At 44.1% G+C, this 26,738-nt stretch overlaps 1 protein-coding gene across 1 annotated transcript; it reads left to right on the plus strand.

Moving 5' to 3' along the window:
- Nucleotides 1–416: 416 nt before the first annotated feature.
- Nucleotides 417–17,606, plus strand: fgf12a (fibroblast growth factor 12a). Its single transcript, XM_076144621.1, has 5 exons — nt 417–612; nt 5,121–5,231; nt 8,676–8,779; nt 16,052–16,250; nt 17,409–17,606. Exons 1-5 carry the CDS (start codon nt 417–419, stop codon nt 17,522–17,524), a joined length of 726 nt encoding a protein of 241 aa, XP_076000736.1. The 3' UTR covers nt 17,525–17,606.
- The last annotated feature ends 9,132 nt before the right edge of the window (nt 17,607–26,738 follow it).

The following is a 26,738-nucleotide window of genomic DNA, read 5'->3' on the forward strand; positions in this document are numbered from 1 at the left end:
GTGTGCGTGTGTGATGTAACATATATGTATCTCTATGGGTATATGTGTGCGTGGTGTGCGTGGTGTGTGTGCATGCATGCATCGATCGTCGCGGATTTGCGTCTCGCTCCGAATGCAATAACTCACAGCTGCTGAATTGAATTACACGCCACCGGCCCCTGGAGAGGAGGATGCTGCTGCCCGAAGCGCAGTGATGCCCGGGGGATGATCAGGATGACATTCGGTTGAAACACTCGGGGACCGAAACACCAGAACCAACTCGATTCTTCTTTTTTTCTTGCCCCTTTTGTTGCACCAAGAAACTGCAAAGCAAGATCCATCTTCCCCCCCACTTTTCCTATACCGAACTATACTCCTCTTGTTTATTATTATTGTTATTATTATAATATAAGACTCGGTTCGGGTGGGTGGGGGAGATGGCCGCGATCGCCAGCTCCTTGATCCGCCAGAAACGCCAGGCGAGGGAATCGAACAGTGACCGGGTCTCCACTTCCAAGCGTCGCCCGAGCCCGAGCAAAGACCCCCGCTCCCTCTGCGAGAGGCATTTCTTGGGGGTCTTCAGCAAAGTCCGCTTCTGCAGCGGCAAGAAAAGACCCGTGCGCCGGCGTCCAGGTCAGTCATGGTAGAAATTTTGATAAAAAAAAAAAAAAAAATTGTAATCAAAATGTGGTGTGTGTGCGTATAAGACCGAGCAGACCCCCCCCCCCCCTCCCCTCCCCTCCCCTCCCCACCAACCATCTCCAGTCCCCCCACTGCACCCCGCCCCTCCTCCCCGGTGCACAGGCATTATACTGCAGTCAACCGCTCCAATCTGAGCCGGAGTAGGTAGATTCCCCCCCCCCCCCCTCGGCGGTGCGAAATGTATCCACCTGTTCCATTAGCCCCCCTTCCTTTCCGCCCCCCTTACCCCTCTTCCCCCATCTCTCTCCCCCCCCCACCCCCTACCCCCACCCTCCCACCCCCCATGCATGTACCCAGCGGCAGCAGCCTGAATGTGGGAATTGTATCTTGTATGTTGTGGCGTAATTTATTGTTATTGGTGTGAACAACCATCATTTTGGATTTAACACTGTATCCATCCATATATAAGCCAAATCCGAGCAGATTGTGTTTATTCTATTCATTAATAATCTTGCACCCCCGCCCCCCCCCCCCCCACACATACACACACAACTTGGAAAAGGCTGCTTCAAAATGCCTAAGCCAATATTAATGCAGATCGGTGTAATATAGGGGAGATAAATTGCACCGCAGTGCACCAAGGCTCTTTTCAGATTAAATGTTTTAATGGTAAATGTTTTTATTGCAGAGGGGAGCTTTACTGCAGTGAAGGGAGGTAGCTCCAGTGATTAACAGCTTCTCTGGCTGTATTGATAGACGCAGGCTCTGAGCCTACTACTCCACCGTAGCTTTCCCTGCTTTCTTCCTCCTCCGTCCTGGCGCACAGATTGAGGGAAAACCGTCACCCCTCCCCGTGTCCAGATAGTTCTGTCCATGTGACGAGAGACGGACAGGACAACTCAGCAGAGCCCCATGCGGACAGACTGACAGATAGGGTGATGAAGGATGAGGCAGGCACAGAGGCACAGAGAGACAGACAGGCGTCTTGCCAGCCAGCCAGTCAGACAGCAAGCAAGCTGGCCGGATGACAACCCTGTAGACAGGATCATCGCAGTCATTGTGCAGGCAAACAGTCCCACTGTGAGACAGACAGAATCACAGGCAACAAACAGTCAGACCGTGCATCATTGTTGGCTAGCGCGATCCACACACGGACAGGTAGGTATAAGAACAGCAGGCGGCCAGACAAAGAGCCAGTGAGACAGATGTCCTCTAATGGATCACTGAATTGAACTGATACTGCCATATATTTGCACATAACCCAGCCGACACACACTGGAGAATTTTGAATTCTGCCTGTTAAAAGCTTGTTGTTTTTCCTTCTATCCCCCCTTCGTAAAGATGCACCCACGAAACCTCCACAGGTGTCCCATAAGGGCTGCAGGCTAGGTCAGTAGCTCAGCCTATCATCCGTGTGTGCTGTGTTTCCTCTCGTCCTCCACCCCATCTCGCGCCATGTCGACTCCCTTCTTGGCCAGGGAGGGTGGGGAGGGTGGTGATTGGACGGGGGGCGGGGGGTTGACCGGGGGGCTTCCAACACCTGTCTGACAGCTGATCTGACCCTCTTCTTTCTTTTCTTTCACCCTTTCTTGTGTGTGGCTTTCTTCGGTTGTTGTGTTTTCGTAGCCGTCTGATTTTGCTCCTCTCGTTTTCTTTCTGCCTCATTCTCTCTGTTAGTCCATGTCGGAATCCGTTTTGTTATTCTTGCTCTTTGCCCTGCGTGTGTAAATGTGTCCAGCACTACCGTGTAAGTGTAGTCGAGGCACACGCCGTTATCAGTTTAATGTGTATCTTCCTCGTCAGCACAGGTCGATCATTCGCCATTTCACGGTCATGACGTCATTTGTCAGTGTATATAAATGTTCTTGTCCTTTTCTATCAGTATGGAGTGAATTTGTTGACGTTTTTGACGTTTTAATGGCTTGCACCAGGTGTCGGTGAAAGGTATTATCTCATGTGCAAACAGGTTGTAAGTTGTGGTGTTGAGGTTTGCTTGCGTGCACACACACACGCACACACTCGCACTCACATGTGACAAATGACTGGAACTGTTTAGCCATTGCTCAGCCCATGTTGAGGCCTTCATTTATAGAAGTGTAGTTATCACATGTGATTTACTGATGTGTTCACTCCCATGTGCTCAAACACACACACACACACACACACACACACACACACACCCTGTGATGGATGATGGAGGGCCCTGTTGCAGGAATTGATGGCCCCATCCCGCGGGGTAGGTGAGTTGGGGGATTGATTGGTGATTGATGGTTAGGTTTAGGTTGATGCACAGTTGAGTGTTCAGGATAGTTTGCTGTACACACACACACACACACACACACACACACACACACACACACACACACACACAGACGCACACGCACACGCATCTGCCGTATGATATAATTATTCTAGTGCCACTGACAAGCTCTTAATCAAAAGGCTTCAATCAGATGGTTCTTTTGGAGAGATTCTGACTGAATCACAACTTTTCTCTTTAATCACCAGCAGGTACAAGATATTCATTTGGGTCACTGATTTGGGAGTTTTCATGTGATTAACTGTGTGCAGCCCGACCTCCAACTCTTATTACGACCTTGGTGGAGGGGCACGCTTGCTCCTGCTCCCTTATTCTTGTCAAACACGTCGTTTATCAGAACATTAAGTCCGCTTCCGGCGGAGGAATGTTGATGTGTGGACACATAAAAAGCAAATGTAATAACAATTGAGTCGTAAGAAAAGGAGTCATTTGTTTTCTTTGCCAGACAGAGAATAAGGAATAATTTGCTATACATCTGACTTATTTATTGGAGCTTGTCTGGAAGTCTCAGCTCGTGTAGAAACAACACATTTAGTGCACAACTGCAATGTTTCATTATGCTTCGTGAGCCTGTAGAAACACATGGCTACATTTGTTCCATTTCCTAAATGCTTTCCATCTTTTCTTTCATCTGCAATCTAAATGAGTTTCACAAATCTCTCAGTATTGCTCAAGTTTTGGCAGACGGCTAAAGTGTCTTATCTCTAGCTTGTGAAAAGCCCCAACTAATCTCTGCTTCACACTAATGGTCCCTCTGCCGAGGTGCACGTGAGCAAGGCACCGAACCCCTAACTGCTCCATGGGCGCCGTATAATGGCTGCCCTGCACCCCCTCTGTTATACATGTGTTTGTGTGTGTGTGTGTGATATGAGGGGGTGCAAGGTAAATTTCAATTGCACATGATTTGCTGTGAATTGCATGAAAAACAAGGATTAATCGAGTATCTTATGTTATCTTATCTTAGCTTTAATTCTGAGTGCCTTCTGCCTTGAGGAAGAATAGAAAAACAACAAAACAAATAATGCAGGACTTATGACAGAACACTGAGATCCCAGTTACATTTCCCCTTGGATAAACTACTTTTTCATGCTTTCCATTGCCGGGGGCCAAAAGGCTTCCTGTTGCCCCGAGCTAATCCGATGTGTTTGAGCACCTCGCTGGCCCGCTGCCAGATGTCACACATGCTCAAGGGTCGCTTGAGGGTTATTACAATAAAAGTATGTAAACTTTAGGTGAGATTCCTGCACTTCACTTTAAAAATCGTAATGGAAAAAAAGTTGGTTTCCAGCTCGTAAAAATCAAAAGTGCTTCAAAATGTGTACGGGAAGCTTTGAATGATGATGATCATTTTTTCTCTACTGAGAGAGAAGAGAGGGTAACATTCTTAACATTCTTATTGATTTCCTGTCACGCTGAACCCTCATCAAACTCTGCCTGTGTCACGTCTATTGACCTGTTTAGAGGTTATGCTGTCTAACGTTTGAATATATCTGTTTAATATGCTGTCTTCTTATTTGAGCTGTAAAGTAGGACAGAGATGTTACAGCACAGTAAGTAACGTTTACTGTGATTGTTATTCGTGGCAAAACAGATTTTTACCTTTAATAAGTGCTTCATTTGTATTCAAGATGATGACTTAATTAATGGTTTCAATTTTGAAAGGTTTCTAATTGAATGTGTCTCCCAATAATATTCTGTCTCACAGTTCCTTGGTCTCTCTCCATGTTGTCCATTCTTTAAATTGAAAGCCTGACCTGATGAAGGAGGCTCACAGCACTAACACAGAGATTCAAAACATTAGATTTCCTTTTAATTCTTTTCTTATCACTGAAAGACTTTGAACTTAAATGTAATGTTTTTATTTGTTGTTTTGTCAATGAGGTCAGTTAAAACAGTGGCGTGGGTCTAGACTCCATATAAGTGTGTGTTGTTGTAGTAGATCATCACTGTGCAACACGTTTTAACAGTGCAAATGATTTGATGCGAACAGCTGTGACACTTAGCAGCTCATTTTTAGGATCACATGGGTGTGTTTTTGTCCTGATTACAAAAATGATGTACTGACATATACTCTTGGTGGGGATGGGGCTATGGGTTTGGACGACGGTTTGTGGCCATGCGTGCGTGTGCGTGTGTGTTTGTGTGTGCGTGTGTGTGTGTGTGTGTGTGTTCATTTCAGAGCCGCAGCTGAAAGGCATCGTGACAAGACTGTTCAGCCAGCAAGGGTACTACCTGCAGATACTTCCTGATGGAACCATCGACGGCATCAAGGAGGAGAACAACGACGGCAGTGAGTGCAGTGTTATGGAAGCCACAGCGTCCAGCATCAAACATTTAGAAAGCCTTTTACGCCACTGAGCCACTGTGTTACGTAACATATCACCACACTTACTTTGTTTTAGTGTTTCAATCTATATAATTCATGCCCTTAAAGGTTCAGGTACGCTGAATGTTCCTTGCTGAACCCAAACAAAGAGTGATATCCCATCTCAGCCTTCTCTGCAGCGTGCACAGCAGGGTTGTGGGTGTTACATCGTTTTTGATTGATTCAGCCTTGACGCCTGTGTGATTATCACAGCTGTCCCCCCTGCATTGCCTTAAACAGCTGTGGCCCTACAGTATGACTCCCAGATGGACTCACACTGCTTCCTTCTTGAGCCCCTTCATCACCTTCGGCTTTCCCTCGTGGACCACTAGTGGATAAATAGCCTCAAGGGGATGTTCCCTTAAAGCTGTCACACCCCCACCCATCCCTCAGCAAGGATGACAGACAAAAACCAGTGGAGCCACCATCATAAAGTCTTCAATATTTAAACATAAGAGTGTTTGCAGTACAGTCGAAGTCCAGCCTGGACAGTTAACCATCCTTGACCTTTTCTTCTCTTAAAAAATCTGTCCATCTGTAAGGTAAGAAGAGCCAAAACTGTTGAACTGTAGCAGTCACTGTTCGGAGAGACAAATCACCCGTTCTTCCTTTATGAGGAGGTAAACCTTCATTGCCAACGACTTATTGCACCTGACTAAAGCAGTGCAGGATTAATGCTTAAAAGCCCAAGAAACCAGCATCCACTAAAGAATCCTGCCTGTAGCTTGAACTCTGTGTGCTGTTTTTTTGGAGGATTCATTCTGTTCTAAGGGTTTTGGCTGATATGGTTTTTGTTGTATGTTTTGGGTTTCCCCACTTCTGGGTAATCCTCTTGTTAAGCTATCCTAGCTTGCCTAGGGATGAAGGAATGCAGTGAATAATTCAGCCAGAGGAAACTAAAAATACCACCTCTCCAATTGTACCCAATGAATAATTCTCTGTTTGAGATGCCTCCAGCTCAGAGTCAGTCAGATGGAAGGCAGGGAGAGAGAAGAGGGTGAAATGCATATAGAGAGAGAAGAAGGTGAAGTATTTGGAGTGACAGATGGAGACAGTGAGTATTATAAGGAGAAAGTAAGGTATGAGTGATGAAATGAGGCGGAGAGGAAAATCAAGCATTCAAATCTTGTGCTGAGCTATTGATTGCCCGACTGGATTATTAGAATAATAGATTGCCCCCCCTCACCCTTGAACCTCGTGACTCTCTGACCTGCAGCATTCACGGCAGCGACAGAGGGAATAATTCATTTCCAGGCGGTGGGTTCAGGTGGAACCGATGGGAATGAGAAGTGCGACGCCGCCTGCATACGAGGCGCGATCGTCTCCCCCACCAAAACCCAACTATTGTTTCATTTTTCTTCTTTTATTTTCCATTTATGCTCGCACATAAAATGCGCTGACAGCTAGTGTGAGGTGACAGGGGAGGAGGAATAGAATACATAAAGCGGAATCCAGCTAGAGATGTAAGCATGAGTGACTGGCGGGATCACTGCAATGTCTGTTTGACACCGTCTAAATAATTAATGTTCATGTTCAAATTTAAGTCTGCAGGTATTCATTAGCCGTCACTTGATTACCTGCAGTAATTGTCGTCACATGCTGAAGCTCTGCAAAGACAAGGAAGTATCACTCATCTTCCATCCGTATCTGTATCTGATGCTCCCGCTTGACGGATGAAAGATGCAGGGAAAAGGATGCTGTCAAACACACACTGACACACCGAGCTCAGATATGCACCAATGCTCCCAGCTCTGGATTTATAAATCTCTCTGGATTTGGAGACATTTTATTTGCAGTGATTCTCTCCATCTTGCTGCAGGTGCATTTCCTGCTGCACCAGCCTTCCAAACATTAAATGCAGCTCCCTTAGCCAACTTGCTGGATATCCTTAAAGCCGCTTTCACTAGAGGCCTAAATGTTTGAAAGATATAGCTTTTTCTCTGTCGTTTACCCATTTATCTGGCCCTTTGAAGAGGAGCCACAGAAATCCCTTAACTCCGCGTGTCTGCTAGCCTTCTTTTCAACGAGAGAGAGAACGGAGGTTATTAAGGAAGAGGAATCACCCTCAGAATCATCATCCGGTGCTCTCAACAGCAGTCAGCAGAGCTGTAAAATCCATCAATTTCCAGAGCTGCAAATAGAAATTTTAGAATGAAGCTGAGTGATCGCTCCTGTCGACAGTGTGCTATCTTTAACAGGCAGACGAGAGCAATGACAGCTGGTCACCATTATAACAAATTTTGTACTGTCATCTTGTCACAGATCCGTAAATAATAATTATAAGTGTGCAATGTTGCCCTCTTGCGCAGTGTTTTGTTTCAGTTTTAGTACGCCTACTGGTAGGAATTACATTACCTCTGGCAAAGCAGACATTATTAATAAATAGCAGCAAATTCTTCTACTGCTGCAACCAAAATCTAGAAAATGTATTCGATTCGTGAAAATCCTTTGGACGGGGACGGTCCGGGTGTTTCTACAGGACAGACGAGCTGTTGGAGACACAAATACTGACACTAGAGACTTAGAAGGCAGAGAAAAGTACATTTAAGGTGCTAATAGCCTTAAATTGTACCTTTACAATCAATCTATCCGGGCCTCAAGGGTATACAGCACCGGACGTGTGTATCACCTGCACCGCTAGGCTGCAGCACGGTTTTAAATCATTGGCAGGCGGAAGCAGCACGTCGATATTTATTGACTGAAATTGAATCTGCTTGGAGGACAGATCCCATGTTGGCACGTCTCCTCTCGTCCCTGCCAGTTTTATCGGATAGTCCCCATCGTCACTTGAAGTACAATCTTCCCAAGCGATACAGGAAGCCGGCGGGTGTGTGCAGAATGCCTCCGCTGCTGCCCCCATGAAAGTCACAGCATTCATCTACAGAGATAACAGTCATTTATACCAACATTTCAGAAAGTCTAAAGCAACTGAGTCCAGTTCTGATGAAGCTTCTTGGACGAAGTGCGAAAACAAAACACAACCGGTGAACTGGTCCGCTGAGGACCTGAATAGATGATTATGATTTCCATACTCCCCCTGTAGTTTGTTCCATTGCTGCTTTGTAACTTTGACTTCCGTGGCTAAACACAGACCTGTGTCCAGTCCCCGTCTCCGTCCTTGCATCCATCGCAGCTTAAAATACTCGAGGGTTACACTGTGTCCTCACCGTCCAACGTCCTGCACCCATCCACTTTAGCGCCGACTGCCAAAGAAAGAACAGAGATCAAAGCTGTCCCATCCATCTACGGCGGTTAAGCGAAAACTCAATTGTCCCATTGTGTCCCTCCTCTCTGATGTCTCTCCTTTATCTCTGTCTCTTTGTATTTGTCTGTCTGTCCCTCCCTGCGTCCCTCCCTCCTCCCCTGCAGCCGTGTTTAATCTTATTCCTGTGGGTCTGAGAGTGGTGGCCATCCAGGGAGTGAAGAGTGGCTTCTACATTGCCATGAACGGCGAGGGCTCGCTCTACGGCTCAGTAAGACACAGCACCAGTCACACAGTATTTGGGCATTGCGTGCGTTTGATCTACCCTGCATGTGCATTTTATTTATTTGTTTAACCGCGTCACCCTTTGTTCTATTTATTTTCTCTTTTAACGTTCCTACTCCAACAAAGCCTCAACCATCCCCAAAACCCTTTCATCTCTGCTCTATTCAGGAGCTCCTCAGATGTGCTTTTGTGTTGCAGCACAAAATTCGTTCTTTCCCTTTGTTGTTTTAGCAAACATGTTTAACACTTAGTTTGACTTCCAGTTCATCTCGTTTGGTTACAGCAGCGTCAGCAGATGTAAAGATTCAAAGCGCAGAATTACTTTGACATCTAATGAGGATGATGATCCTCACGTGTGAACAACATCAGTCTTAGCGGTAAAAGTAGACATCTTAACAAAACAATAAAAGTGAAAAAGGTGCTGATGCAAATGAAGGAATTAATTGTGTCCTATTTCTGTCAGAGCCAGATGCTCTGTATTAAAGAAAAAAGGAGGAGATGAAAAAAGTGCAGTTACCTCACCACCATGAATTAAGTCCTTGTTGCAAGGCTCAGCAGGGGGCATTGTGTGTTATGCATGAATGTTGACACGTTATTACAGTGTGAGATATGAGGAGCGAAGGCAACGTGTGGGTTGTACGCCGTCACGGATGTCGGTTTGAGTAAACAGCAAGCCGTGGCTGTTGCGAGGAGCATAGAGATGTTTCTGGCGCACGTTGGTGGAAATGTGTTGCTAGAGAGCAAAGATGGGAAAAGTGTTTTCTAACGTGTGCTTTTGATGGAGGAAGAAGTGGGGGCTGCAGGGGAGTGAGGGTGGCATGGAGACACGATGATCTCCCTAGATGGCTGGTTATGTAACCTCCTGTCTCATGATTCCTAATCCACTTAAAGTACAACAAGAGGGAAAGGATGTGAGGGCCGCGCTTCCCTCAAATCTCTGCTGAGAGACTCGCTGATGCTCCTCCAGCAGTCTGATGATCATTCAGCCATGGTGAATAACGGACAAAAGCTGAAGTTCAGTTCACAAACTCCTCATCAAACTTTGTCTCTCCTAAACGGCTCCAGATTTCTCGGAAGAACACAGCCAAGGAAACTGCTGATCTGAAATCACTGACATCTGTGTGAAAGTAGTAATACCACAAGGGAAACTCCATAAAAGTCATATGTATTGTGATCAAAAGTGAATAGTCAAAAAGTGAATAAGTGGATCAAAAGTGAATAGTCGCTGAGGTGAATTTTGAGGATCAGTGCTTTAAATTCCCTTTAGATGTTCACTGTAAGGCATTAGCTTAGCAGCAGCTTCTAAATGTTTAAAGCGCCGCTGCAGGCTTGGTTGCCGTGAGAACTGGTGTTAAGGCTTGGAAATTTAAATGTATCTCAGGGAACTCACAGACCTGTTCTATGCTTGAGATATGCTCCTGTGATCCACCACTGACTATAGATGGTGATGTGACAGCGAGTGCTCTGTGTCTGTGTTGTCGCGGCGGTTTGTGTCGTCTGTGTCAGCGTTGTAGTCTATATGCAGATCTTGACGTGTCTTTAAAAAGAGAAGAGGAAGAAAATTTTTCCTCGTAAGAGCAGCATTACCTCATCCTCCCCTTTTTTTCATCCAGAGTTGTGCTGCTAACTGCTGAACTTCAACGTCAGGGTCAATTTAATAAATGCTGCAGAGTGAAATTTACTGCATTTCTCTCTGAAATGAATTGGAGTCGAAGCACAAAGTCCCACCAAACAGAAGTGCCGGAGTAAAGTGCCGGTGCAGCCGGACAGGAGACAGTTTTGAGACGCATTAGAGCAGATGAATGGGGTACATACAGAAAGCGTTTGGTAAAGGTGCACTTGAGTGATTGAGTGCGAACTGTCGTGCATTCACTCGGCCGTCATTTCAGCTCTTCTCTCTAAGATCGGCAGTCGCACTTGAGTAAAACCCTCATGAGCGCCCAGACGAGTTCAGGGGAGGATGTGCAATCGATGTGTGGGCTGGTATGATTCATCCAGAGGGACAGACTCATTCATAACCAAACACTCATAAACAAATGCACAATTCACAGCCCTACTATGAGGCATATTGGATCCATAACATTCCTCCACCCACTTATCTGCCAGTAATATAAGTTTAATAGTGTCCAAACAGCAATATTTTAATTTATTAAGTTGACTCAGTTAGATGTTGTTCACCACACACACACGAGCCCTTGGCGAAATCATCTCCATCATCAGAGGATATCCTTATTATTAATTATCTGTGCCTCAGTGTCAAACGGCAACAAAATTGACAAACAACTGTTTTAATGGACGTGCGGGCAAACCTTTGCCCTTTATCGCCCAGGCAAGGGGGGGGGGGGGGTCTGTCAGAGGAGTTTAATTAGTGCTGTGAAATGTACGCACTCCCCCGGACATATGGAGAAGCCTGGCTCCTCAGATGTGAAGCAGGGGAAATTAGCATGCGATAGTAAGCAGAATGTGGGTGGCAGGTGCAGCTTACAAGCCTCGAGGAGCCACACAGCATCTATCTATCTATCTATCTATCTATCTATCTATCTATCTATCTATCTATCTATCTATCTATCTATCTATCTATCTATCTATCTATCTATCTATCTATCTACCTACCTACCTACTTACCTACCTACCTACCTACCTACCTACCTCTCTCTCTCTACCTCTCTCTCTCTCTCTCTCTCTCTCTCTCTCTCTCTCTCCCTCTCTCTCTCTCTCTCTATTTTTATCCTTATACAGAAGATTTTGTCAAGGGGCCAAGTAGTTTCATTCACAGGCCAAATTTTGCCCGCACACCGCTGTTTGCCAACTCCTCATCTAGAACATCATGTCCGTCTCCCAAAAAAAAGACGCCATAGTTTGCCTTATAAATTGAAAAGGGAGTAAAAAGTTCATTTGCTTGCTGTTTTCCTGTGATTATTACTGGCTGTCATGTATGATAACTCATGAGAGGAATTTACAAGCGCTGTAATGGGAAAACGCCTCTGATCGCCATTCGCAGTTTGGTGGTGACCCTCACTGTCCACTTTCAATTTACTTCCGCCGACTTTTTTACGAGTTGTCTGGGTCGTAATCATTCCTCACTTCCCTCTGTGCGCTCCTCTCCCCTGCTCGACTCCTCTGCGAAGTTTCCCTCAGCTTGTTTTATTGACTGTTTGGTCCTCCTTAACTTCCAGCACGGACACGCACTAAGCTGAATTGTTGGATGAATGGTGAAAATGAACCATTGTAGGAGTACAGGATGAGCACAAATTCATACTGATGAGAATCTGCATACACACAGTATGTTGGCGTGGTGATGAGGCCGCTGCTGCTTTTCGTGCTCGGAGTGTTAATGCCTCTTGCCTGGGCTGTTGCTGATTTGAATTTGTGGCCATCGGTGAGAAGGGCGATAATGCTCCTGTGGAGTGTTTAGTGATGGCGTGTGTGTGTGGGTGTGTGAGTATCTACAATGAAGACTTTCCCCTCCATTATTTATAACACTCAGCAAAATGACCTAGTTTACTGCACAGCAACAACTCCTGTTTATTCTCTCTCTCTCTCTCTCTCTCTCTCTCTCTCTCTCTCTCTCTCTCTCTCTCTCTCTCTCTCTCTCTCTCTCTCTCTCTCTCTCCCCCCCCCTATTAATTTATTTTGACTAAACACACTTGTGGGTGCTTTGCCCATCCTCATGAGCAGATGTTACAAACATACACACACTCACACACACACATACCAGCCTCCGCTCCTCCCGACGGGCCTTCACTGAAGGTCTTACTGCGACACACACAAATTAGTGGCTGGATCAAAGAAAGAGAGGGAGAGTGTGTTACAGGCCGTAGGGAGCCCATGGTACTGGACCGGAAAAAGTAACAGAGTGTGTGTGTACGTGCACGTGTTCGTGTATGTACTTGTGTGTGCTTCCTTACATACTGGTGGGAGCTTCAGTTTTGGTGTGACAAATGATAATGGCCATTTCATGCTCTCTCTCTTTCTCTCTCTCTTGCTCCCTCTCTCTCTTTCACCCTCTCGCCCTCTCTCTGTCTCTCTTCCTCCCTCTATTTGTCTCTCTCTCTCTCTCTCTCTCTCTCTCTCTCGCCCTCTCTCTGTCTCTCTTCCTCCCTCTATTTCTCTCTCTCTCTCTCTCTCTCTCTCTCTCTCTCTCTCTCTCTCGCCCTCTCTCTGTCTCTTTTCCTCCCTCTATTTCTCTCTCTCTCTCTCTCTCTCTCTCTCTCTCTCTCTCTCGCTCGCCCTCTCTCTGTCTCTCTTCCTCCCTCTATTTCTCTCTCTCTCTCTCTCTCTCTCTCTCTCTCTCTCTCTCTCTCTAGATAAGATAAAATACGGAGACAGTTCTTGTGTGTAGGCGTTATTGTTGCATATATGTGTTGACGGTGTTAATGACAGATAATGGATTGCCACCAGAGAGAAAAGAAAAATGGAGGGGGGGTGGGGGGGGGGGGGGGGGGGGTGTAGGGGGGGGGTGTAGGGAATAATTACAGAATGACAGAGAATGGTTGGAAAGAGAAATTGAAGGTTTGCGTAACATTGCTTTGTACTGCTACTGTCAAAAGCTCTAGCACCCGTTTGTGGTTTGATTTGAGCCGGTAACCCTAAATATCTATGTGCTGTCCGTCCTTCAGCCCTTCCAAAGGGATCGACTTACATCATACTGAGACATCGACACTGAGGACAGACAGGGACAGGGAGAGGAAGACAAGCGAATGAGAAAAAGCGTTTTGTACTTTAAATAATGTCTAGACAAGCCCCCAACCTGAATCTCTCCCGGAATAATAATGAACTCCCCGGGACTTCCACAGCAGCTCAGCCCAGCACTTATTTAGACGGAGGTCCTCCCCATATCCTCTACATCTTTGTCCAAAGTCAAGTGACACCTGCGCACCCAACCCCCCATCACACACTTACTCACACGCAAACACACTCATGCGCAAACAGACTGTCCTTACTGTGTCTGACTGAATGACTGTGTTGTTTTGGTTATGGTAAATTTAGTGTTTGTGGACAAAATAATGTGTCACCTTTGAGTTACGGAGCCTGGAAAACCAGGTAGCAGTAATTGTAAATCCCGGGTAATATCTCATTTCTATTCTGTCCCTCACCTGTCCTACGCTTTTACTTGTCCACCAGGTCTCACGTGGGGTGCTGTGCTTTATTTATCAGCCCCATACCGAGACCTCAATTTGGCTGCATGTGAGCGGTCCCGCATGTCCATTTACGCCAACAAGTCCTCTGCCGTTCTCCTTCAGATCACCACAGAATATAAATGACCGTAATGATGTAATCTGTTTACTCTCACTAAACTCAGCCTCTTGGCCCCTTAAATCTGCCACGTCTGTACCCTTATTTGGTTCATTATAAATCCAGGCCGCAGGAAGTGAGAAACCTGCAATGGGAGACATTAGCGTGTCATGCGTGTCCATTAAGGAGATCTCATTAATCACAAGCAAATCCGACCCCGTCTCCTCACTCAGTCATCCGCAAACAAGGTACTCTGTCAAACATTTCAAAGTCACTTACATTCCACCCCCATCAGTCCCAAGCCGGAGCCAGAGTGCTGTCCAAACTGCTCCAAGCTTTTCTTCCCTTCTTGTAGACGTAACCGAGTGTTGTGTCCTTGTGGATTTAGAGGGGGAAGGAACAGCGTGCCAGGGTGGCGCATAAAGTGGATGATTGTTGAGGGTAGGATAGTAGAATGTACAAATCTGTGTGTGTGTGTGTGTGTGTGTGTGTGTGTGTGTGTGTATATGCTCTATAGCTTCCTGTAGCCGCACATCCGTACACATACATTCACACACACGCACGTGCCCATGGCTGACAGGTACGGCGTGACCTCCAGTGCACCAGCAGGGAGAGGCATGTCTGCTCTTTGACAGTGTGTCGGAGGGTACAGATAAAATCGGCCGCCAGATCACCGCGGGGCTCATCAAAGCTTTCCACCGTGTCGGTCATGCGGCCTCACCTTGCCAGGCAGCGCCGTGCACACTGTCAGAAGGTGAACCAGTTCAGATAACGAATAGGCTCTGCGAATATGTAAACACGGGAGAGGGAACATGGAATCGGATACTCTGGAATTAAACCTGATGTCGGATTGTAGCAGTTAATACAACAGAATAGAACTTCCTTTGCGATTCCATCTCTCACGCCCAATTTGCAACAAGCGCTCTAATCTTTCTTAATCTGCCATGAAATAGGATTCAATCCGGTGGACCTTCAAAGACGACTTGAATAATAATTTCTGTCTCATTTGCATCCATGCTAGTATTTTGTTTTGTTTTGTTCCATCTCAGTTACTTAATGTCAGCACAGGCAGCAGTTATGAGCACATTTAAAAAGTATATGTGAAGAGACAATCAATGCATTTAGTATGGGTTGACTGATTCAATATGGGTTACATCCCATTCTGTATATCTGACATTGAACACAAGTGCTGTAGAGTCAATATGACAGCTTTGCTATCTTTTAATCTCAGCCTTTTTGCACTGTTTCTGTTTCAACACTGATCTCTCTCTCTCTCTCTCCCTCTCTCGCTCTCTCTCGCTCTCTCTCGCTCTCCCTCCCTCCCTCCCTGCCTCCCTCTCTCCCTCCTTCACACATACACAAACAGGTAAACAGTCACCTCCAGCGGGAGGCAGAGTTGGGCTGTCAGCCAAAAGGTCACAGAACTCTGCAGGAGATCTTAGTGAATGTCTAACCCCAAACACAATACTGTATAAGAGGCCCACCTACACAGGGCCACAACATCCACCAGCTGTACCCACACAGCCTGCATCTAATTCACACACACACAAAGACACACATACGACTTCCCCACCCCCCAAAGGGAACATTCCATTTTTTAAACTCAGCCCATTACATTGTTAGGGCGTTCAAATGGGAGAGCGAGCAGGGATGAGGTAGAGGGGTGGCAAGGTTTTGTTCCCTCACATTAATCACTTCACCTTCTTCATTAAGTGTGTGAATTTGGCCTGAGAACTAAAGACGCTGTCATTTTGCTGTTTATTCAAAGGTCACTGCCGTCATTGTCCTCATTAAATTGTAACAAATCACCCAAATTACTGTTGCCTTGGATGTTTGTGAGGTTCAGAGGGATTAACTGCTCTCTTGTTTTTGTCATGGTAATAATTTGGCAGCACCCTGGGCATTCTCTACCAAAACGATTTCCACTATCAGTCTCAATCAGTTTTTTTCTATTGTTTTTCTTTCTCCTCTGTGTGTCTGAGAGCTTCTGCATGACTCACAGACGTGTTCTGTTTTTTTGCAGGAAATTTTCACGCCGGAGTGCAAGTTCAAGGAGTCGGTGTTTGAAAGCTACTATGTAGTCTACTCGTCCACTGTGTTCCGGCAGCAGGAGTCAGGCCGGGCCTGGTTCCTCGGTCTCAACAAAGACGGACAAATCATGAAGGGCAACCGGGTCAAGAAGAGTAAACCCTCCTCACACTTTGTGCCCAGGCCTATTGAAGGTTTGTGAAGGAAATTGATTTCAACACCATCATGCATGTTTATCCCGTCAAGTAGCTTTGCACGAGGGCAGATTAGTTGTCAAAGCATGCAACACAGTTTTACATTTCCCACCTTTCACTTTTAATTCACAGCAAGATGACATGAAAATGACATTTGTTTAGTTGAAAGGTGCTTGTGTTAGGTAATCCATCACCATGATTATTTTTTATCAAGGTTTATCATGGTTGAAGATTTATGCAGTTATAACTCGTGAGCGCTTTCCAAAACTTCTCATTGGTGCATTCAAGGACACACAGAGATCTGAGCGCCTGCTGCCATAAAACACAGCACTGACACGCTGCTTTGTTTTAGAACAAAACCCTGAAGACAGAAACAATAAGAACGCATAAAGAATGTTTTTAAGAACAATAAAAGACATCGCAGCAGCAGCATTACCGTGCGCTGGTAGCGTAACTTTGACACAAAAAAAATGAACTAGATCTTGCCCGTGATGGATTACTCGTCAGAAACATGTTTCAAGTCTCCGCAAGGTGAGTGTCATTCCAGTCCAAAAATAATGGAACATTTGTTGCCTGGAAGGACACTCAGAAAGCAGAAACCTCCTCCAGGGTCAGACTGTCATCACCACACATATCTGCTACTGTGTTTACCCTGAAATCACACTGTATGACGAAAACTGATTCAAATATGTTATAAATATGTGTATCTGAGGGATTAAAATGAGTCTTCTGATCAATTAAGATCCGTTGCATGTGAATTTGTAGATCTTCCCTAAATTGCACCTGTTGATAGTCCATCCTAGGATTTGAGTTAAAACTTGAGGCAAAACTTATTTAACTGGAATTATCGTAGTGGAATGACATTGACAGCTGTGATAGATTTGGTAGCTGTATCAGACACAGGGTTATTTGTTCGACTCTCTTAAATGTTTCCAATGAGAGCTGCCTGTGATCATGAAAATTTGTTAAGCAATCTGATAAGAAAAAAATGCTGACATGGTACTAATCCCCCATCTGATACCTCCCAGCCTGGCGTAATTGTTCCAGCCTCACAACTGACCTTGTCTCTGTCTGCACATCCATGTCTTCTATCTGCCCTCCATTGTCTCCTCTCCTCTCCTCTCCTCTCCTCTCCTCTCCTCTCCTCTCCCGCCATAGTGTGTATGTACAGGGAGCCGTCCATGCATGACATAGAAGAGAGGCAACGCTCCAGGAAGAGCTCAGGGACTCCCGCCATAAACGGAGGGAAAGCTGTCAATCGGAGCTTCACATAGCAGCAGGAGAGGGGCTTCCAGCAAGGGGGGGGGTGGGGGGGGGGGATGGCCTCATCCTAACTCAGTGGGAGGGGCCTTAGGAAAATCCACACATCCCCCCCCCCCCCCCCCCCCCCCCCCCCCTCCTCGCCCCCCCTCCCGCAAATCCACGCCACCACACCCTGGGAGGGGGTGCAAAAAAATATAGAGGGAGTTGTCACGACGAAGAGGAGCTATTACTCTACACCTAAGACGACAAAATCAAAAACTGAACTCTTTGCCTGTGAAAATCTTTTAGACAAATTAATGTGAACGCAGACTATGATGTATAGTAACATTTTCAATCAGGACCTGACCAGACCAACATTTTATGCAAAAAAGAGAAAAAGCTGTGACATACAAACAAATGGTGGTCTATCCTCACACACAAATACAATTATGTATCGTTTCCAAGTTATGCTGTGAAAAAGGAGCTTTAAGTCACGTTTAGTTTTCATATGTCGATTTCTTTTTTTTTCTAAAATGCAATGGTACTCTCATATGCTATACTGTGTTATTGTTGTCAGTCATAATAACAATATTACCAGGCATACTAATCTGTTGACCTCACCATCCCAGCTGGTACCACGCTTTGTTACGTTTTGGGGACATTTTAACAATCATCAACATTTTCCTCTTCACTGTTTGACCTCGAATGCACTGTCACTCTATCTGCTCTTTTGTGAGGGTAAGACTGAATGTATTTGACAGTTCTTTGCGTTGGATTTAAAGGGAAAGAAGAGTGCTAAAGGGGCGGGGTTGTAATTTTCTCAGGTGATGCAAGAAAGCATGGCTGATAACGCGGCCACGGGGAAGATCCTGTTTCTCTCTGCCGCGTCGGGAAAGTGACCGATACAAGCAATATTACAGACAGCAGTCCAGTGCGAGTGTGTCTTCAAATCATGGAAACAACAATAGAGAGGACTGATGAAGGAAGCTGTGTATGTGGGGTGAAAGGGAGGATGGCAGAAGCCTGTTTGGATATAGCTTCAATATATTATTAAGCTTTGCAAGGATTATTCGATATTCGATATCCCCAAAACTTTGTCGAAAACGGCAACAAATAGTGTTCTCTCCAAAGGCTGAGAAGAAAATAAAGACCAGCATAAGCATTATGAACCATGGCCAAACAAAGGTCACCTCACACACACACAGACACACACAGACACACACACACACACACACCCTGTCTCCGCTGTTAGTTAACATATAACAAAGTGAAACACCAGTCAAAAGTATATCTATATAACAATATTCACGCTTTTCAACTATATGAAGTAATCCTTGATAGAAAATGCGTCTGCTGTTTTCATGAGCATGATGAGAGGGTTAAAGCGCTAAAAGGCCTGGCAGCGGCGGTGTGTGTTGACTCGTTTTCAAGAGCTTTTACTTTTCTTTCTGTTGCACTTATTGTGAAAGTACTGACTGTTTAATCAATCACTGACCTGTACTTAGATTATACACTGATATGTCATAATCAGTGAGTCTTTTTACGTAACCAGTGAAGCAGACCCGAGAGATTTTGGAAGGATTTCTTACCATGTCACTGTTGTTATTCCCATGGTAACGCATACAGTCGCCATGTCTCCTCATTATGTGACCCATGAAATGAGTCATTTGCTGCATTGTGGAGGACGGCTTCTCTTTCATAAATCAACCTGCAGACAAGGACTCTGTTAACAAGGAGAATCAGCCGGTGGAAGCTTCACGTCCCATTCCTGGTCCCCCCAATTAGTTTGTCTTACTCAGGAAGTCCTATAATTGTCCACTGAGAGGGGCCGACTGGATCCATTGCACAAAGCCTGGCCGCCATTTGTGATGTTTAATGAGGTCGGGATGGGTGGCAGGTTAGTTTGGGAAGGTTGTGAAAGGCAACAGGGTTAGAGGAGCGGAGAAGATGCATGAACACCGCATGAGTTGATTTATGCTGGGTTTGATTTCTTGGTGAGAGCATTTTGGGTCCACACATTTTTCTGCAATGTTTTGATCGGTAATTGGGGCCTGAGTTTATGTGTCTGTCTGCATTTCCTGGCCAGACATCATATGGCAGGTTGGTGGTATGTACAGTAAATAGCACATATTCACACTTGGGTCCCACGTCCATCGCGGCGGGTACAAGTAATCTGCAAGAGGTGATGGTAGATTAATTCAACTCCCACAGCTCCTAGAACAGTGATACATAAACAATATTAGATCCGACTCAGAACGTCACCAAGCGAGACCAGCATATATGATGTAAGTATCTTTTTATAGAGGTTTATATTGGTGCAAATGAGATACACACGTGGGCGAAAAAGCTATGCATGAAATTGGATGTACTTGATGTTAATAGTTGAAAGGAGAACGAGAGGATTTGGGGAATGGATGATAGAAGTATAAGGAGGTATAAATAAGATGATGTGATGTGATAAATACCTTTTCGTGTATGGAAGAGAGAGTAAAGCCTTTGGTTGTGTGTGATATTAAGTTCATTTCTTTTATGTTTGCAGATGATTTCACCGCATTGGTACACGCTCATATATGCATTATGAATTGTGAGATGAAATACAAAATATGCATTGATAATAAAAATCAGAATGAAGTTAGTGATTGTTTAAGAATAAAGACTATATTATCAAATAAGAAAAACCTGCTTTGCTCACACTGATTGAGTTTCTGTTTTGTTGTACTGAAAGTAAGATGCACTCCATTACAGTTTTTCATAAACGTCACACCTTTTTTCACAACAAAGGAATCAGCAGAATGAAGACAAACTAAATCCATCCAGCTTTTATCCGGATGGGATTAAAAAATGGAATCAGTTTGCTGCATCAATTCACCTTGGGCCATTCATCTTCTCCCCAGCCGCCGAAATCCAATGTGTCATTTTGGGATGGCATTCCCTCGGCCCTTAATTCTCCCGTTGTCATGGAAACAGACTTTCCCCTGTGTCTGCGAGGAGAATGAGGAGGATGAGGAGGAGGATGAAGGCCCCCCTGACTTTCAGGACGTGGCTTGTCTTCGCTCCTATGTGATGGCTGCAGCACAATAACAGCAGAGTTTGGATGAGGGGATGAGGGAGAGAGGGAGAGAGGGAGGGGGGGGGCTTGTTCTCTTTTGTCTATTTTGGTGTTTCCCTCAGTTGCAGCAGTGAGCAGTGAGGGACAAACACACACCAAATCAAAGTGAGACAAAGGAGCTGAGGCAATCCAAAGAGAGAGGCGAAAGAAGGAAAGTGTTCATATTTAAAAGCAAACCTCTAGTCATTGTTACGTTTTAAACCGTAGACTAAAACATATCATTTAGTCATCTTTACTCTCTGGACTTTGTTACTTAAACTTCCAGAGGCAGCATTTCAGTCTACAAACTTTAAACACGATTGTCACTCTGAGCCAGACAGTGATGAACAAAAATAACTTAAAGCTTTGGGATGTTTGACACGTAACATAACATTTCAAATAGAGATGAACAGAAAAAGTACAGCCGGGGTCTTAATCACAATCAATGTGATGTCCTGGTCACTGCATCCTCCTGTAATTAACTTTCATTATGGACAGAAAGAAGTGAAGGTTAGCTACTAAGACACCCTTGGGAGTTGGTAGTGCAAACAAGGAGGTCAAGATCTGCAAACAGCTTGAAGGCCAATCTCGTCTCCTCCTCTCCTCTCCTCTCCTCTCCTCTCCTCTCCTCTCCTCTCCTCTCCTCTCGTATCTTCTCCCCCTAAACATAAAGTGAAATTCTGTTCTGAGGTTAATGATGCAAACTGTGCAATCACATATATTAAAATCAATAATAATCTTGGCTTCAAAGACAGATTCGATCACATAGCCAGGAATAATTTTAGCCCATGAATTGGCTCCACCCTGACAGTAACACAAAGGATAATGCAGACAATTACATGTTGTTGGAACAGCTGGTGTGCTCTGATCTCTATTTAGAAATACTTCCCAAATTTTTAATTTTATGAGCCATAAACTCAGACAAACCTCATGATAATAAAAACAGATCGCCATTGAATTTAGCTTGGGCCAATCAATTTTCCCTTTGCACCAACCTCAGGTTCAACCATTTGGCAGCTGGAATTGGTGCCATAGCAGTGCCAGAACTTGCTTTTCAATTATTGTAACTGAACACCTGCATCAGACAACCTGTTCACTGTACTGATGTGATAAGCAAAGGAAGCAGTTGATCAATTTGGAGCTATTTGATGAATGAAATGAAGCAAGGAGTCATTTGATTTTGTGTTATTATCAAAAATATCACTTTAAGCCCCTCCCACTTCCATCCACATATCTCTGCAGTACTTAATTTGTCTTTTGTAGACAAACGCAGAGAGTGATAAAATTCCCAGTTCCACTTTAAAGAAGTCTTCTCCCCTCATCTTCCTCATTTATGTTTGGATGGCGGCTTGTGGCGCTCAGAAGTAAGATCAGTCCTGCTCATTAAAAATAATTGGTCTCTGTTCAATTTAGGCCCGTCTAAGTCTTTGATCTAGCTGGCTGAGTGTTTCTTTTAATATTCTTCTTTTACAGCATAAAAATGAACTCAGAGTTAGTGAAAGTATTGGATAATTGGTTTGAAATATTTTAGATCAGGAAGAAGGGAAGGAGGGGAAGAGCTTTTACACACGGGAGTTATTACATGTGTTTGAATGAAATGAGCTTGTTGTGTGTTGTGGGTTTGTCCTTGTCGCTCATGGCTTCCCCTATGTGTAGATGAATATAACATGTACAGTAAATAGGACAACTACATGTGATGCTCATACTGGACAAGACAAAGATTACATGCAGTGCACAAGTGACCCCTCCGACCCACGCACGCCCTAACCCACTCACTGCACCCCAACCCGCTGCAGCTATACAGTTACATCACCACGTTTATACTTTCTCTCTTCCCACATTCATAGTGTTCTCTGTACCTTATCTTGAGACACGTGTCCTGATTCAATCCTGCTTTTTATATTAGATTTTTACACACTTTTGAGCAATCAGATTTTTCTTACTCACTCATCTTTTCATGCCTACTGTTCCACCAATTTGTTTGTGCTGTAATTAGTGTAATTCTCTCCTAAATGACCTCGTAGCGCTACAGGCATATACGCATAATAAAGCTGAATGCATGCTTATTCATAATGTGATGGTTAGTGTGCAATAGTGCGAGGTCAAGGAAAAGAGAGAGAGAGAGAGAGAGAGAGAGAGAGATGCTTCTCTCCCTGTAGCCTAAAGTTATACAGCACACTTAAATGGAGAAACTGTAGCCCATGTGCTTCAGTACAATAGTCTCAATAACAGTGGAAGGAGCTATAAAGACAGTGAAGATTAATGAACATCTGTAATGCAATACGTTTATTGCTTTGCTGGTCCAGCAGGCAGCTCATTGGGAAGCATCAAACACACTGTAGACATTTATTACATTTAAACTCTACTATCTGTGTGTGCAAGCGAGAACAGGAGAGCCTCCTCCACTGGAATTAAAATGAATAGAAAACCGAAACAGAGTGTTCATACAGAAAGAAATACACTTCAAATTTGCATACAATGAATAATTGATTTCAATTGATTACACATTCAAATGTAGAACAGTATCCACAGGTGACAGTAAAGCAATGAATAAAGCAAAGGATGCTTTTTTAACAGCTATTCTGTTGTGACTGATGAATAAATACTCAATGTGTTCCTCTCCAGCAAACACTTGGCTCCTGCAGATTGAAAGATATGAGTAAAGTAGGAAGACAGATGCTATAGTGCACCAACCACTGTTCAACAAGATATAAGATCGATTTGAGTTGTTTCAGCAGCGGCAGTTCCAGCACCTTGGAAACTGACAACATATTGACAAAAAGCACATTACACAGTCAAAGTGTTTACTATGAGTGGTGTAAAAACACGAGTGGCCAAACTGATCTCACATATCAGGTGTGGTCCTGGCAAAGGCATATTTAGTTTGGGTGTGTTTTGGACAATGATTGTGTCCCTTTATGGGCAGAGTACTGTTTTTCAAATGTATGCTTCCAGCAGGATAATGTTGCTGGTCTGAGGATGGCTTCATGAACAAATGACAGTGACGCTCCATTTGCCTATGCGCTCCTCGGGATATCAACCAAATTATGATCCCTGTGGGAGGAGGTGAAATGGGATGATCGCAGCATAAATGTGACAGCAAGGAAACCTGCACAGTTCTGATAACCCAGCATTGTCAAACATCTCTGAAGATGGTGTCCTGGACATTGTTGAATTTCATGCCTTAAGACCTCAGGCTCAGAAACTGAAGGTTGTGGATGGAGCCACGACGTAAAAACATGCACATTTTAATAAATGAATTAGGAAGGTGATACAATTTCTGATAAAAACTTTATTAACTGATTTGATAAATTATCTTATATTTGAACACTATGAGCATGTTTTTGGATTAAGACAAGCAGATACTGCAGAAATATTCAGTCATATGGGCCCTTCAAGAGAAAATAGCAACTGGCCTATTAAGTAAGACTGAAATATCCATTTCACCATTTGACAGTTCAGCTCAGAGAGAAGTTAACAAGCAGTCCAGGTTTTCCAGAAGAAGACGAGGCAGCCTGCTTTCCTAACCCGAGATGGAGCTTCATTTTCAGTCTCCTGTCGATTCGGCTCCTGTTTCTCCCCCTCGTTTGGTCCATGTGGGATCACTGTGCTTTTACTCTCCACAAGTTTATTCAGCAACCAGGCCAGATTCTGTTTATCTGTTGTCTCCTGGCAAAGGAAATAAGGAGATGTTGGTTTTTGACATATGAATTTACAGACGTCAGAAATGGAAGTGGGTGTTGGCTGATATCCAATGCATAAGGATGAGTTGTGTAGACTGAAATTTGGCATCCAAGCGGATGGAAAACACTCAATCTTTGCAACCATCTGATGTTCCAAGATAAAAGGCAGAAGGTGAAATGCAAAGATGTCTCTGGCTCTGTAATCTGTGCGCGCATCTCTCACAAATCAGACAGGTAACCATGACAGCAGTAAATGTGTTGATCTCAATCTTGATTTAGCAGATCAAGATAAACAAAAAAATGTGTACCTACATTATTTTATGAATGCAGAAGCTAAAGTCCTGACATTCTAATGCTCACAGTGTATAATCTTGTACAGGATTGTGTTTTGTGTTGATTTAATTAATTATTTAGTCAAAATGTCTCAAATAAGACTTGAGTATTGAGAAGAATAAGATATCTTACCTGTATGTCTTGCAATTTGTCGAGCCATGACAATGATTCGCGGTGAAGTTTGACGCTCGAGAGTCGCGGCATGGCTTCGATGTTTTCAGCTAAACACAGAAGTGCCAAAATACACACGAATTGGCCGAAATCCATCTTGAAGGCTTCTTAGTGAGACTTCAGCGTCCTCTGATTATGTGCGAGTCAACTCCACAACAGGACATTTCTCTTTTTAAAGTGTTGCAAAAAATGGGAGGAGTACACAAGTGTATTCCCTTATTTCGCATAAAGACCATCCCGATCTTCATGTTTGTGCCCACCAATGCACTCAAGCACATAGCCTGTGATTTACAGCAGCCATTATGAGTGAGACAAAAGGTCTAAATAAAGACATTTCCACATTGCTCATTTCCTGGTGCCTTGATTTACATAAACATTGAGTCATATAAGTGAAGGTCATCCTGATGTTGTTCTCCTGTAAAATGTGACTGATCACCCCCTGCCACCTCCCTGTAAGTGCACTCATGCAAAATCAGTCATTAATGACACTGACATGGAGAAACAGTGACATCATTAACCCAGCTTCCATGCTACGACGTTGAATGTAGTTGAAGCGCGGAGACACCACGGGTATCCAGAGGCCACAGAGGTCAATCCATCGTTTGTTACACCCTTGTGAATTTGTGCTGTGTATCTCTTTAATGGGATTTCTGCTCCGTTTAACGTAGCAATTTTACTGAAACTGCACCTTAAGGAGAATTTGTCACAGGCTGTAATGATGTGGTAATGGTACATGCTGTAAATATGCAAATGTCGATGTATTTCCCAGGAAATATAACCCGGTGACCCTTGCTTCAAATACAGTTTACCACTGCATAAAATAAGTATGCAGCAGTACACAGTCGAAGCACATTTTAGTCACTTAGATTAGTATTAAACATTGCCAGACAACATACTGCCGTGCCCATCCTGTTAATCTGCATTTACATATATACAGAGATTAAATATGTTATTATTTTACCTTTAAAAAATGTCATGACATCCTGGAATTAGAATTGGATATACTTTTCATTTTTATTTTTGTAAACATGAATACACTTGAATTTACAAAGCATCAACATCAGTATCTGTGTGTTGGGAAAACACTCGGAAATGTCCTTCTGGTAGACAACCTTGAAATGCAGCAACCTTTCAACAAATATTTTCATTCTAACCCAATTATGCAGGTGTAGAAGCCTAATATTGCTGTCTAAATAATTAGTAGGTGCACTGTCGGGAGCAGGGTAATCCCATTACGGTAGCTGTGGAGTTTTTCTATCAGTGCTGATAACTGTCAGCACCAGGCCATGTTTAATTCAAGGTGGCAGTCAAGGATTGGCTGCTGTTAAATCTCGACTTCTCCAATGGGGTTTCCTGAAGCTGTTGCATTACTATTCCAAGGTCCAATGCTGATCATAAAATGTCTGAAAAATAATAACTCAGCATGATGGTGTTTGTTTGACTGGGACAATACTTTTAGGGTTTTATGGCAGAGAGTAATATATTTTATGCACAGTTTTGTTATTGAAGAAAGCGTGCCAGTTTGAATTCATCCCTACATATGTGGACTTCTACTCAAATTTATTGATCACTGGGATGTGGGTGAATGAGCTTGAACAATGATGCCTTGGGGGACATATTGTTCTACTGACACTTGTCTGAGTGACTTCATTTAATTTATTTTCCTTTGACAAACATTAATGGAATGTTTTTAAAAAATCGATCATTCCTTAACGCCCTCAAAATCTGACTTAATGTGCACTACTTTGTGTTGTAGCCCCAGGCAGAGCATCAGTGTCACTCCAGTGTTGCTCGGCTACATTTAGAAATGCAGTGGGGAATTAAGTGCTATGAGGAAACGCCAATGCGTGTGAAAGCACAATAATGGAACTGACTCAAGGCAAGAATATCACATTGACGACATGTTTCCTGTCCAGATGTCAGCACAACCAACACATCTTAGGACAAATATGGATGACGTCATTTCCAGTG

Source organism: Genypterus blacodes, unplaced genomic scaffold (assembly GCF_046128005.1).
Source record: "Genypterus blacodes isolate CSIRO-AG114 ecotype Tasmania unplaced genomic scaffold, CSIRO-AGI_Gbla_v1 ptg000029l_1, whole genome shotgun sequence".
NCBI classification, from domain to species: Eukaryota; Metazoa; Chordata; class Actinopteri; order Ophidiiformes; family Ophidiidae; genus Genypterus; species Genypterus blacodes.